The sequence below is a fragment of the Pezoporus flaviventris genome, unplaced genomic scaffold, assembly GCF_033815535.1.
Source record: "Pezoporus flaviventris isolate CSIRO_AGI_PZ_B2104156 unplaced genomic scaffold, CSIRO_AGI_Pfla_v1 ptg000045l, whole genome shotgun sequence".
NCBI classification, from domain to species: domain Eukaryota; kingdom Metazoa; phylum Chordata; class Aves; order Psittaciformes; family Psittacidae; genus Pezoporus; species Pezoporus flaviventris.
Genome location: NW_026892593.1, coordinates 449,765 through 463,835, shown reverse-complemented (window position 1 = coordinate 463,835; position 14,071 = coordinate 449,765). Strand labels below are relative to the sequence as shown.

Genomic DNA, 14,071 nt, shown 5'->3' with positions numbered 1-14,071 from the left:
TGAGGGCACTGGTTGGTTGGTTGGTTGGTGAAAAAAATTCTCTAATCATTATAGCTTCAGAAGTGTGAAATGCAGTCTGATTGGCTTGGAAACCCACAACATTAATGAGTTTATTTAAACCTGATTTGTGAGTGAATTAAGGTGGCTGATTGTGCAGATGTGTTTAGAATAAACAAAATGCTTATTAGAAAATTAACTTGAATTTCATTGGCTAGTGCTCTAAACTTGTACTAAAGAAAGTAAAATTCACTTGCTCTAAAGGGCTTAGCATGGTAAGCAAGCAACAGGATAGCAAAACTGACTTGGCCACCGATTGTTTACTGCACTGTGTCTGAATTTCATGGTTGATGAGTTTTTAATGACATGGCTTCACTGACTGAGAGAAGGAGTAATCAGCTGTGTCTGGGGTTCAGGGCCCTTTAGGCTTCTTTCTAGGTGGAGAACAGAGGGAAATGATTGCTAACTCTTGACTTTAAGTATCTTGTTGGAATTTTCCTCCAGGTTAGGTTGTTCAGCAGTTCCCATTGATGAATGGGAGGGAATTGTAAAGCATCCTGCCCCGAAAACATAGAATGTACACTCTTAAGGTAAACACAGTGAGGATTCAGTAGGACATGGATGAATTCATTGTGTCAGCACAGGTCAGCCTAACCAGGATGTCAGATCATCAAGGTGTGATTTGAAATGGTATCAGAAGAATGAGGAAGGTAAGCACTACTGGGAGGATTGGGGGGGGGGGAGTGTTCTTCCATGTAAGCTCTCTGGGGAAAAATACCATCCCTTGAGTTGGAAACAAGTAACTTTATAATGCTTATGAGAACTATTCCATGCTCAATTTTACGTGCAAGAACCTTGCCTCCAACCCTTTTCAGTGTCTTCTCAATAGCTGCTGCAGATTAAAAGGCCCAGAGGCTGAGATGAGCTGGAGATCCTGCTGGAATCCAGGCTTCTGCAGAAGATTGTTCTTATGTGTTCCTACAGTGCCTCACTGGTGCCAAAGCCTCTCTGCCACCTCTTGGCTGCAGGCTGACTGGCCTTCAGAAGACAGTGCTAACCCTTCCCATCTACCCTGACCTCTGAGGACTGCAAGGAAAGATGGCAAAACCAGAATGACCCACACTAGGATAAACCTGTTCCTGAGCACAGCCTGTACTTGGCTGAGTACCTGTGTGACCCTCAATACTGACTGGCAGCTTCTTGGGAGGAGAGAGTGGTGGAAGGCATGTGTGAGGTTTAGCAGGGGAGCCTAAAACAGTCACCTGTATGAGACGTGTTCTTACACCAGCTGCAATTGATAGGAGATTTCTGGACTGTAGGAACTGTTTCTGTGAGGTAGCTCTGGAGTTCTGCAGATGTTCTGCTGTAGGGTTTGCATTCCAGGCAGTGGCACAGCAGAGTCACCAGGATATCCTTCTGGAAAGAGAAGTCTTCTCTTCTGCTGCTGTTGCACCCGAAGCCTCACTGAAGGTACTACTGAACTTCCTGGCATCTTTTTTCATTTCCTGTCAACAGAGGAGTGTTCCTGGTTGGGGAGAGGCTTTAGTGTTTTAAATCTGTCTTTATGGAAATGAAAGACACCTAAGCACTTGCTGGAAAGCATACATCGAGTAAGCGCTCAGAAATGTCCCTTTTGACCCTTGTTATGTTCAGGGTGGGGAAGAGACTCTCAGGTTCACAGTATTAGTGCTGTTCTCTGTCCTTCATGCTATTGCAGCTGGTCCAGGGGAGATGGTAAGTTGCAAAAGAGGAGCAACAGAAAGCAAATAGCGAAAATCAGCGAAGTCTGTATGAAGCTGTGAAAGGTAAGTTTGTCCAGTGCAGACTGAGTAAAGTAAACCATAGGTGCATCTGTAGCTCATGATCACGAAGATTTTACAGTCATTACAAGGAAATCAGATGCAGGCAGCTGAGTGTCTTTATAACCAACTTAACCTGAAATGCTAGACTATAACCAATCATAATGTGCCAGGCAAGGAAATGCTGGTTTTAGCATTTTGGGGCCAGAACCTCTGTTTTGCATTGGGAACTAGCTGTGTCCTCTTGAAGGCCTGTAGCATCACACTCTCAGAAATCAAGTAGTCAACTGAGAAAGTATGTTTTCCAGGTTAACCTCTGCATTTTCCAAAGATAACCACCCAGTAGCATAGCGTATTTATTAAAAGAATGTAGTCTGCACACTCAGCACCTCTCACAGTTTGTTGGCATGCCCTAAAGCACTTGAAGCATGACACTACTTAACATTCTGAATGGATCTTGGCTAACAACAGATTATTCCAAACATACTTAATAATTTGACTACTTGATGCTCATTCATGCTTTATGAAAGCAGGTAAGGCAGCTGCTGCTCTGGAGAGCGTCTCGTAAGAGGTGGACAGATTAACCAGGGCTGCATGAGGAAGAAAATGTATCAGTCACGTTGAATGTTTATCTGTTTTGCCTCTTAGAAGATACAAAAGCAAGTGATGACTTCTGAAAAATATAAGTAAATGGCTGGAAGTGGGGAGGCGACAAGCCTGCTCCATATGCAGGAAAAGTAACTCGTTGGGAGATGCATAGAAGAGGCAACAAAGAGGCTGAAGTGAAAATTGGGTGAGAATGGATTCCCTTTATTGAACAGGAGATGATGGAAGGGGTTTGTGGAAGGTACAGAAGCTGTTTGATGGAAGTGGCAGGCAGGGAAGAGAGCAGGTTTATTTTCAAGGATGTCACAGACTGTGAGGTTCAGTGCTGTCCTGTGGCTGAGGCAGGGAGAAGGACTGGAGCTAAATGGAACATGTTGGGGTTTCTTGCTTTGCTGAACAGATTTTGCTGGTTAAGTTTGAGCTGGCAGTCAGAGAGAAAATCTTTTATACGTGTAATAACATAGAAAACAGCGAGATGCTGTTCAGCCCATGCTTTTAACGCTGAGACACAAAGTATATGGTAGTCAAGGAACTGATCGTTAAGTTTTTCTATCTTTCTTACTCTGCTGTTTTCCACTTCCAGAGAGATGGTGTGAAAAACAATTGCAGACCACTTTTATTTGTAGAAGCAGGTCTTTTTGCTGCAGGTAGAAGGTTGCCATCCTTTTTAATTATCTGAACCTGTTTAGCATCTCTTCTGAATGATGAGCAGAAAATTGTTTGTGCTCTGCTGCCCATCAGATCGCAGTAACTGCAAGTCTTGTAAACTTTGTGCCCTTTGTGTGAGAAATAGAGGAAATTAATTTCTTCTCAAACCGGATTTCCCAATTTAATAACCCAATATGGAGGTGTTTTAAAATATATATATGTCCGAACATTTGTTCCAAAGCACATGGAAATACTTTACGCTGGCACTCATTGAGTAGATTTTAGCCCGTATATTGCTAATGGTGAAGCCAGCCGCCCCCCCCCGCCCCGGTGTGCTGTCACACAAGGTGACAGTATGGTGCAATGTGCAGAATTGGTGTGAAAGGGTATTCTCCTGCCATCTAGTGGCATAAAGCCACTCCTTTTTGCTTAATTCACAATCTCATTAATTGTCTGCGATCCTCTTTTATCTAATTACTGTGCTATCCACACCTTGGCCATTTATCCCACATAACCAGATCCATTCTGAGCTTTATCAGCAGAACCAGATATGATAATCCCCACCTGCCCTAAATTTAAGATGGCAGTTGCTTCTTCCCTTTTTTTCCCACAAAATAAAGAGGCATAAGTATTTTTTTTTTGTCCTTGCTGTGACACCTTATGAAAAAGTCCTTGTTTCTTGCCTTACTTTCTACTTATTATTTTGAATGCCTTTCAAGTGTGCTGCTCTTAAATTGCTGTGTTTTTTGTATAATATGCTAAGAAGCTTTTCCTTGACACTGGAAGATACTATTCACACAGGCAGAGAACATGTTGGCTGTAGTTGAAGACACCTCCAAAACCTGGCAGAAGATCATAGAATGGTTTGGGTTGGAAGAGACCTTAAAGCTCCTCCAGTTCCACCCCCCCTGCCACGGGCAGGGACACCTTCCACTAGAGCAGGTTGCTCCAAGCCCCTGTGTCCAGCCTGGCCTTGAACACTGCCAGGGATGGGGCAGCCACAGCTTCTCTGGGCACCCTGTGCCAGTGCCTCACCACCCTCACAGGCATGAACTTATTCCCAGTATCTAGTCTTACCTTCCCTCTGTCAGTTTAAAATCATTCTCCCTTGCCCTGTCACTACAAACCCTTGTAAAATGTCCCTCCCCAGATTTCTTGTGGGCCCCCTTTAGGCACTGGAAGGCTGCTCTAAGGTCTCCCCGGAGCCTTCCCCAGGCTGAACAAGACCATGAGTGGGTTCCTGTGTGGAACACGCAGCATTCACCTCTGAAGAAGCAGCAAGCTCTACAAAGCTATTGTACTTCAGAATGGTTAAACTGATGCTTAAAAGTAATTTGTGAAGTGTGCTGGTATCCCCTTTCCCTGTTTAGCCATCTACTTTTTGACTGACGGGCAGCTGCCCTCACCATCACTTACAATCCTCAGACTGTGCTTCACTTAAAAATGTGTCTCTGCCAGGATGTGTTACAGCTCCACACTGGTGGGAAGGGATGAAAACAGAGACCATTCATCCCAAACAGAATCCTATTCATGGCTCAAGCTGTAAGGGACTTGCGCTCCCACCTCAAAGTCATTTGGAGCCTGTGCATAATTAAAACTACACTCGCTTTCCTTGGCCATTTAGCCTGGAATCTTTGCAAGATGTAGGTCCGCACCTCCTCTTTTCTTAAAGACCCATAGTGTAAAGGTAACGGAAACTGAATAGTGCAGAATGGCCAACAGAGCCCTGCAGGAGGAACTGCAGGAAATAATGTTGAAACTGTGCAATGGCTTCTTTTTTAACACATAAATTATTTTGAATGAAAAGGGTCAGGGAAGGCCAGTGTTTTATTGGCAGCTATAAAAAGCTGTATTTTGAGTTTCTCTGCGTTAGTGTAAATGCTCCATCATGATGAAAGCAATTTGTTGGCTGGCCTCCATCTCAGCTGGGGCCCGGGAACATTTCCTTGGTGTTTCCTTCACAGTGGTAACAGTATGATACTTCAGAAAAATAATGGGCCGGGGTGTGTGTCAGGTGGGATCCCTACTGTGCCCTCCTAATTTTAAGTTATCCCCTGCCTGTTCCATTTAGTTATAATTTTATGGCTTTTACTCAGAATTAATTTAGAAATAAAACTCTTAAATCAGCCCATCCAAAGAACATGGCCAAGCTGAAGCCAAGCTGCTTACTTCTGTACAGCCTTTTTCAGGCCTTTACTACTGCTCTGACTGATGCCTCCCAGGTAGATGCTTACGTGCAGTTCATTACATCTTTGCTTCTCTGCAGTTTAGTCAGAACTGCCAGATTAGATGGGAACATGTAGTCAGGAATTTGCTAGCTCCAAGGCAAGATCTTCCTTTTTAATGATGATGCTTGTGAGCTTTTAGCTGTGTGTCAATGTGGAATAAGGGAATGTTTTCAATACCCAAGAAAAAGAGGGGCGCTTTTCAGCACAGGGGGAGTTGTCACACCTACAAAGTAAAGGATGAAGTCCCAAAGTGTCATATAGCTTTGGGATCTGAAAGATGGTCATAAGCTGTTTATCTGGCATCTTTAAATACAGGTTTTGAAAAAGAAGTGCTTCTGGTTGAGCTATTACTAGTTAGTATTACAGCAGGAGAGTGTTAGACTGACTGCGTGAGTGACAATGAATGGAGGCAGTTTCTTCACTTCTGCTTTCCTCCCTGCACCCCACAAAAATGGAGAGAGTGGCACCTTCTATCCATCATGAAGACTAAGGTTGGAAAATACTCTTTGGCTCCAGCCAGAGGAGGGCCTTGGAGCACATGTGGGTAGTGAATAGAGCCACTTAGCTGTGACTGCAGCATGTTCTGAGTAACACGTTTCATGTTTATAGAATCAGCTGGAACTGAAAATAACTTCCAAGTTTTACTTCCTTTGGGATGTGCTTAGACACCCACTTCAAATGGTGAAGGGAAACAACATACAGAAGACCTAGAAAATTCCAGTAGCACAGCTAACTGAATTAAAAATGGTTATAAAAGTAGAAATTACTTAATACCGAGTTCATTTTTGCAGTAAGAGGGCTGTTCTAATCTATACAGATGTGCCAACTCTAAAGCAACTCTACAAGTGTAATCCTTTATTGCTATTCCTCAAGAACCCCCTGTGCACCTTGCAAAAAGTCCCGCGACACATTGCTGTTTCAACAGACTTCATGGGAATCTGTTCATTGCTTCAAACAGGGCTGTGCTTACTCACCTTTGTAATGGGAAAGGTGTTTCCCCCAGTCCTCCCGCAGGCTGTGATTTAAAGGCATTCACTCCTGATAAACCGACTTGTCTTGACAAAGACAAGGACCACCAGCACAAGCCGCTCCCACCTAAGCATCAGTTAATTTTTAATACCTTGTTCAGCCAAAGAACCTTCAACTTTGAACCTGGTCCAATTCTGAGCCAGAAGCGTAACTTGCTAACTTGTGGTGGGATAACCCTCTTGCTGCAAAACTGGTGTCTACCGAGAAGACCAGCGATGACACAGTTCTTTACCCATGAGCAAAGGAGCTCTGTTGCAGAGTAACCATAAAGAGTGGCAGAAACCAGTTTGTTCTCCCACCATTAACCTCATTCTGTATTTTATCTTGTGAAGATAAATGCATGAGATGCAGCATCCTCTTGCAGCCCAGTTTGCTTTCCATCATGTGTGGACTTCCTTCACTGGACTTACTCTGCTCATTCTGGTAACAGAGTTGCTGGAGGGCAGTTCTTCGCATTCCCTTGGATAATGGAAAGAGAAGTACACAGCTTTCGGTTGTCTGGAAGACAACAGGTTCGTGTCTTGCCGAAGGAGATATTCTGTATATTCCAGAGATATACACGGATTTCTGGAGCACTCAGCCCGCTGTCCCGGAGCTCGGTGCGGCTGCCACCTTCCTTTTACCCCTTTCCTGTGTGTTAGGCGGGCCTTTCCCTCCCGCTGCACCCGCCCGGCAGCGCTCCTTCCACCCGGCGCCGTGCCGGCCCTTGGGACCGCGCCGCGATACACCCATGGCCAAGGCTGGGTGAGCACTCGTAACGCCACGGCACCAAGGCCGCATCCGAGAGCGGCCCCTCGGCCACCGCCATGTTTCCCTCAGCGCCGCGCCCCGCCCGCCGCGGCGCCATGACGGCAGCGCGCCGCCGGAAGCGGCGGGGGCGGCGGTGCCGGGCGGAGCTGGCGGGGCCTGGCGGGAGCGGCGCGCGGGCGGCGGCTGCGGGCGGCGCCCCCCCCGGGGCAATATGTTCAAGAGAATGGCCGAGTTCGGGCCTGACTCCGGGGGACGCGTGAAGGTGCGGACCCGGACCGGACCGGACCCCGAGCCTGCGGGGAGCTCCGCGGGCGGGAGGAGCCGGGGGGCGGGACGGGACGGAACGGGAGCGGCTCCGTGCGGATGCGGCCTGAGTCGGGCTGCGGGCTCGTGTCGGAACGTGTCACTTGTGGGTTATTCCTGGTTTTGCTCTGCTTAAGGGCGTCACCATCGTGAAGCCGATCGTGTACGGAAACGTGGCGCGGTACTTCGGGAAGAAGAGGGAAGAAGATGGGCACACTCACCAGTGGACCGTGTACGTGAAGCCTTACCGAAACGAGGTGAGGCGCGACCGGGGGGCAGCTCCTACCCCGCCGCCTAAGCCGAGCCCCGCGTTGGGAATTGGGGGTTTAAAAAGCAGGGCTATGAGGACGGGACAAAGGAGTGACAGACCCGCCAGCAGGCAGTAGCATGTGGATTTACTGCCTGACTTTCGTGCTTGAAGTCAGAAGAAGTTCTGTGCTTGTCAGAAGAAGCTACAGGCCTGGAGGATGGATGGGTGGAGGGAGTGAGTGAGGTGCTGGAGCAGGTTCAGAAAAGGGCAGTAGAGATGGTGTAGGGCCTGGAGCCCAAGTCTGATGAGGAACGGCTGAGGGACCTGGGGGGGTTCAGTCTGGAGAAGGCTCAGGGGTACCTTATCACTCTCTTCAAGTATCTGAAAGGAGGATGGAGTGATGCGAGGTTGGTCTTTTCTCCCAAGTGCTAAGAGGTAATGTCCTCAAGCCGCACCAGGGGAGATTTAGAGTGGATATTAGGAAAAAATTATTCACAGTGAGGGTGCTCAGGCATTGGAACAGGCTGCCCAGGGCAGTGTGGAATCACCATCCCTGGAAATAGAGGTGAGGCCCCCAGTGCCTTGATTCAGTGGTGGTCTTTGGCAGTGCTGGGATAAAGGTTGGACTTGATAACCTGAAAGGTCTTGTCCAGCCTGGCTGATTCTGTGGATGATGACCAGTAGTTTGGTGTGCTGGGTAAATCACCAGGAATAACAGCGTTTCTGTTTTAGGATATGTCAGCCTATGTGAAAAAAATCCAGTTCAAGTTGCATGAGAGCTATGGGAACCCCTTGAGAGGTGGGTCTTGCACCTGGCTTGTTCCTACAATTGGGATTTTGACTAGTTCCACTGGGGAGCTTTCACCCATATTAACACTTCTGTGATTCCTTCTGCAGTTGTTACCAAACCACCGTATGAAATCACCGAAACAGGCTGGGGTGAATTTGAGATCATCATTAAGATATTTTTCATTGATCCAAATGAAAGGCCTGTAAGTACAATGAACTTCTATCAATGCTTAATTTGCTGCGGTGGTGTGAAGCTGAGCTGTGGGATGGATATTGCTGGTCAAAATAAGCCCCATCAGCCACGGAATGAATAGAGCCTGTGCCCGTAGGAGATGTATTGAAAAACTGGCCATGCTTTCCTGTTTCTGTGCTTTATTTACTGTTGCGTTTGTGGTATCTGCTCTGCCTGTGCTTGGCTTCTCTTGACATTTGCTAGTATGTGACCACGTGTTGCACCTTACCTGGGTTGAGCACATACTAAGGATTTTTCTTCCATGTAGGTTCCTAGTTCTAGGGTACTTGAATTATTTTGTCTTCTTTTTTTTGTTCTTGGTCTTATCACACTGGGTCAAGACCAGTCAGAAGACAGCCAGGCTACTATGCTAGCAGTAGTCTCTTTCCTAACAAAACCAGGATAAGGCACATCTCTAGTTGCATAAATCATTGGAATGAATTTCTTCCTTCCCATTCTTCCCATTCCGCGTTTTCGATGTATCTTGCAGGTTTGTTTGTCTTAGGCTTAGGTAGGAAACTCAGTTACCATATTTTAGGGGAAGGGGTTGTTTATTTCTGGAAGGACTAAGTTCATTCTGCTGTGATCCTTTTGCTTTAGCCATTTTTTGCCAGATGAGGGGCAAACTGTTAAGTTTTTCTTAAATACGTCATAATTGGTAGTAGACTAGAAAGGGTTTCTTGTGCCATTGTGCTCGGCAGCATCCTGACTTGTGGTATTAATTCCCTTCACAGCTTCACCAAGCTGTCCTAAAGTTGGTTGGGTGTGTTTTTAATTTGCTGCTGTTGGTGGAAGGCTGTTTCAGTGCCTGTCAGGTTCTTCCTTTCCAGGAGGTACCAGTCGGAGTCAGGTGTCACTCTCTTCCCCAGCCATTCACAAGTGTGTTCATGGAAGGGGAGAACTCTGTGTCCCCTTCCCAGGTCGTGGTTCAAGTGGTCAGTGGTTCCTCAGGGATGGGCAGAGGGTTTCCATTCCTCACTGGCTTCTGCCATTTGCAGTGGTGTAATGGAAGAGTAATGCTGCAAAGCGAAACTTCAGTGAGAAGCTCTTCACAGTCCCCTCCTGGTGTTTTTCTTTCACAAGAAGGGTTGACACAGTCACAGAAAGCACTCTCTAATTGGGAGAGTTGGTTTGAAGGAAACCATCTGTTCGGAAATGTTTAAGAGAAGGTGTTCTTGGTAGTTTTTCTACACTGATCCTAAAATACTTGCCCAGGCATTTTTAAAGTATCATTAAAATATTTTAAAATTATCATATTAAAGTACTTTAAAGTAACTCTGGGTAGTTGGTGTGTTTTAACGATTCATATTAAACTTTAGTAATTATTCTAAAGTTAAATGACATTTATTGTTGTGTTCCTGAAAGATTTTTAAATCCTATACAATTGTTCAGTAAGAACAAATACTGTTTGTTGATATCCAGAAGATGACTTTTATTTCTCTACAGTTGTCAATCTAATAAACTGCTGTCTTTGTACAGGTAACCTTGTATCACTTGCTGAAGCTTTTTCAGTCCGATACCAATGCCATTCTGGGAAAGAAAACTGTAGTTTCTGAATTCTATGATGAAATGGTATGGAAGTTTTCAACATAATCCTCACTTTGTTTTGAAGAGCGTTAGTGATACCATGTATTTCTCTCCTTCATTAGATATTTCAAGATCCTACTGCAATGATGCAGCAGCTGTTAACAACGTCTCGTCAACTAACGTTAGGTGCTTATAAGCATGAAACAGAGTGTAAGTTGAAAATGAAAATACTTTAATCTTAGAAATGAACAATGGTTGGTTTTGCTTTTAGTATTTTTTTTTCTGGGCTGTAACAGTACAGTGGTCTTGGATGCTGCTAAAAAATGGTGGTTTTGCATTAAATTATCTTTGACTTTTGCAAAGATATTAATGCTTATTTAAAAACTTCTAAGATTTCCTGGTCTGTGTACCTGCTGGAAGAACACAACTTAGGGATTACTCACTATGAAGATGTTGACATGATCTACATCCAGTTTAACATCTTTGAAATGAGTAAAACCAGATAATAAATCAAGGTCACTGTGCATGGTACAGTCGTATTTAGCTCATCTAGATATTAACTGCATGCAAAGATCACACTTTAAGCACTGAAATACAGAACATTTGGTACTGTTTGAGTCAAAGCAGCAACCCTTTGGGGATACAGTAGTGTCTTGAAAGCTCTACCTTTTTCCCTTCTAATTCTTTAAGTGTAGGTAATTTCATAACATGCTTCTTAAGTATAGCTTAATGTTCTTTGAGTCCTTTAATCTGTCTTTAAAACTAAATCAGAATACTAAGGGAATTGAAGAAAGGAAATTAAAATACAGTAATTCATAAACTAGGATGTACTTAGTGAAGATTTCTGTTCTGAATATTTGGATTTCATCTCTTTAGTACTCAGAAAGCAAATGTAATACTTATTGAGCCCAAACCCTACCTTGTTATTACAAATTCTAATGCCAGCATAGGCCAGCTCACCAGGCCTTTGGCTCATCTGCATGTTCCCCTGACAGCACATGTTACTGGGTGGTTTTGGGCAGTCAGTGTCTGGAGCCAAGAACAGCCATCATTTTGGAGCTCTACAAAGTTTGGGTTCCCATCTGCCTTATGTCTGTTTGGGTGTGTGGACTTGTGAGCTACTTGTGTTTTCTACATCTGTTTAGCCTGTCTTGAGGTGGATTTTCCTTATGTTGCATGTTGTTACGGTTTATGTGTAGAAGATCTTTAATAAGAAAGTATTCTCCAAATTTAAACTTTTCTCACTAAAATTTCTGGATGTTTCTCCTGAGAGCAGATAGAAATTTTACTGGTTTTTTTTTTTTTGTGGTATATATTCCCTTAAAATGTGCTACTGAAGCAGGTAAAAATTAAGTTGTTTGGGTTTTTTTGCCGTGATCCAGGATTATGTAATGTCTGGAATAGGAAGGGATATCCATGGCCTCCCTGGTATATTGGCTTTGCCAGCTTTGTCCAAAAACTTGTGCATGAGCAAATTAAAAATAGCAAAGCAGATCGAGACGTTCTAATGTCAGATATTCATAACAGCAGTGGCAGCACAACTAAGTCTTTTACTCCAGTAAGGCAGAGAGAGAAAGTGGTTACAGTACATGGAAAAGGAGTCACAGGATGGCTGGAGAAGGGACCTCTGGAGGTCATCTGCTCCCTCCACCCTGCCCAAGCAGGGCCACCTACAGCAGGTTGCCCAGGACTGTGTCCACATGGCTCTTAAATATCTCCATGGATGGAGACTCCACAACCTACCTAAAGCAGCCTATATCAATGCTTGGTCAAAAAAGAGTTTCCTGGTGTTCAGATGGAGCCTCCTGTGTTTCAGTTTGTGTCCATGGCCTCGTGTCCTGGCACTGGGCACCACATACAAATTATTTGTAACTCTCTGTAATCTCCCATTTATTTGCTGTTACCATGTCAGGGTTTTTGGTATTTTTCCCATTTAATCTTTAAAAAGCTCTAGAAAATGATTTATGATTTAGTGAATTATATAACTCCATCCACACAACTGATTGGCTGAATGAGGCCCAGCAATATAATTTATTTATAAAATACATTAAAATACATTTTTTCCAGAACACCCCATCCAAATTGTATCTGTTGCAAATTTAAAAAAACATGATCACAACTTTTCATGGTACTCACAGTGTTCATTTTTCTTTGTTGCCACCACAGTTGCAGATCTTGAAGTGAAAACCAGGGAAAAGCTGGAAGCTGCCAAAAAGAAAACTAGTTTTGAAATTGCTGACCTTAAAGAGAGACTAAAAGCAAGTCGTGAAACCATCAACTGTTTAAAGAGTGAGATCAGAAAACTTGAAGAAGATGATCAGTCTAAGGATATGTGACAAGCATTGACTTGATACAAGAGCCTATACTGAAAGTGGAAGGACTTCTTCAATCATGACATTGTATGCGTTCTCTTCAGTTCTGTAAATGAGACTATGCAGATGTCACTTGCAGGTGATTGAAGTGTGTGACTTGACTTCATACATGGAAGAAGAGGAAGGTATCCTTGGTTTGTAGGTAAAATCTGTGGATACTCAACAGCTTATTTCTGGTAGAAGGTGTCTTGGAGACCAGGCTACTTGTTTGGTTTTGTTTGTTTTTAAACTGCATTTGAGTGGTATATGAAAACTTAGTCTCGTATTAGTTCAATGTGATTTCACAAAATGCAGGTGTTTACTTTTTTACTTGGTTTTGTATTGATGGTTTAGAGATGCATCTTTAATGCTAAAATAAAATATGTGGTTTTTTAGTATTTTTTTGTCTCTGTGCAGTTGTGGGCTTCAAGAACAGCTGTAAACATGCTCTGATTTAAGGCAGCTGTTGAAATAATAATGGTATGCAAGTTGCTTAAGTCTGGTTACAGTGATTTGTGCATGTTTGTCTGGTATCAGCACACTGAAGACAGCACTTTAAATAACAACTTATATCTGCAGTAAGAGTTTCTAGCCCGACACCTGCGTTAGCACATACAAATGCAGCAGTTACGCAAGTTGTGATCAGAAGCAGGAAATTGTTCCGATCCTGTTTTGTAGAACGTTGGTTAATATTTGCACTGTACTGCCACCAGTGCATCACACGTTGTCTCTGCCACTCCTTCCTCCTCACACTCTTCTGCTCCAGCCTGGAGTCCTTCCCTTGGGCCTCCCACAAACTTCTCCAGTGTGAGTCCTTGAACAGGCTGCAGTTCTTCACACGCTGCTCTAGCGTGGGTCCCTTCCATGGGGTGCAGCCCTTCAGGAACAGGTTGCTCCAGTGTGGACTCCTCTCCCCACACGGCCACACGTCCTGCCAGGGCCCTGCTCCAGCGCAGGCTTCCCACAGGGTCACAGCCTCCTTTGGGTACCCCCCTGCTCTGGTGTGGGGTCCTCCCTGGGCTGCAAGTGGAGGACCTCCATGGGCTACAGGGGGCACAGCTGCCTCACCGTGGGCTGCACCACAGTCTTCAGGGGAATCTCTGCTGTGGCACCTGGAGCACCTCCTGCCCTCCTGCACTGACCTGCCTGTCTGCAGAGCTGTTGCTCTCACGTATTTATTTTGCCTGTAACATATCCATGTTTGGGGTTTTTTTCCTTTTGTACAGGTAAAATAGCTGAACAGGGATGGTGCTACCTCAGGGTTGGAAAAGGCTTGGGCACCTTTTGTACAGCTTCAAGATGCCGTGTTGCAGTTAACTCTGCATTAGAGTCAAACATCCCACATTCACTTTCCCGTAGAAAACAAATATTGTCAATGCTTTGAAAACAAAGTACACATTTCTTCATATTTGAAACAATTGTTGATTGGCTTTTACCATGGCTTGGTAAAAATTTAGAACTGAAACAGTTTAAACACTCAATATGTAGACTTCAGTTTTTCGTTAAGAAAACAGCTGTTAAAACTTGGCATATTTAGCTATTAGATATTATGTATGCACATA

At 44.4% G+C, this 14,071-nt stretch overlaps 1 protein-coding gene across 1 annotated transcript; it reads left to right on the top strand.

Moving 5' to 3' along the window:
- Positions 1–7,201: 7,201 nt before the first annotated feature.
- Positions 7,202–12,907, top strand: YEATS4 (YEATS domain containing 4). The gene is made up of 7 exons (XM_061467118.1): positions 7,202–7,319; positions 7,498–7,617; positions 8,343–8,409; positions 8,508–8,602; positions 10,111–10,203; positions 10,281–10,368; positions 12,325–12,907. The coding sequence occupies exons 1-7, from the start codon at positions 7,269–7,271 to the stop codon at positions 12,492–12,494; spliced, it is 684 nt and encodes a 227-aa protein (XP_061323102.1). The 5' UTR covers positions 7,202–7,268; the 3' UTR covers positions 12,495–12,907.
- Positions 12,908–14,071: the final 1,164 nt, after the last annotated feature.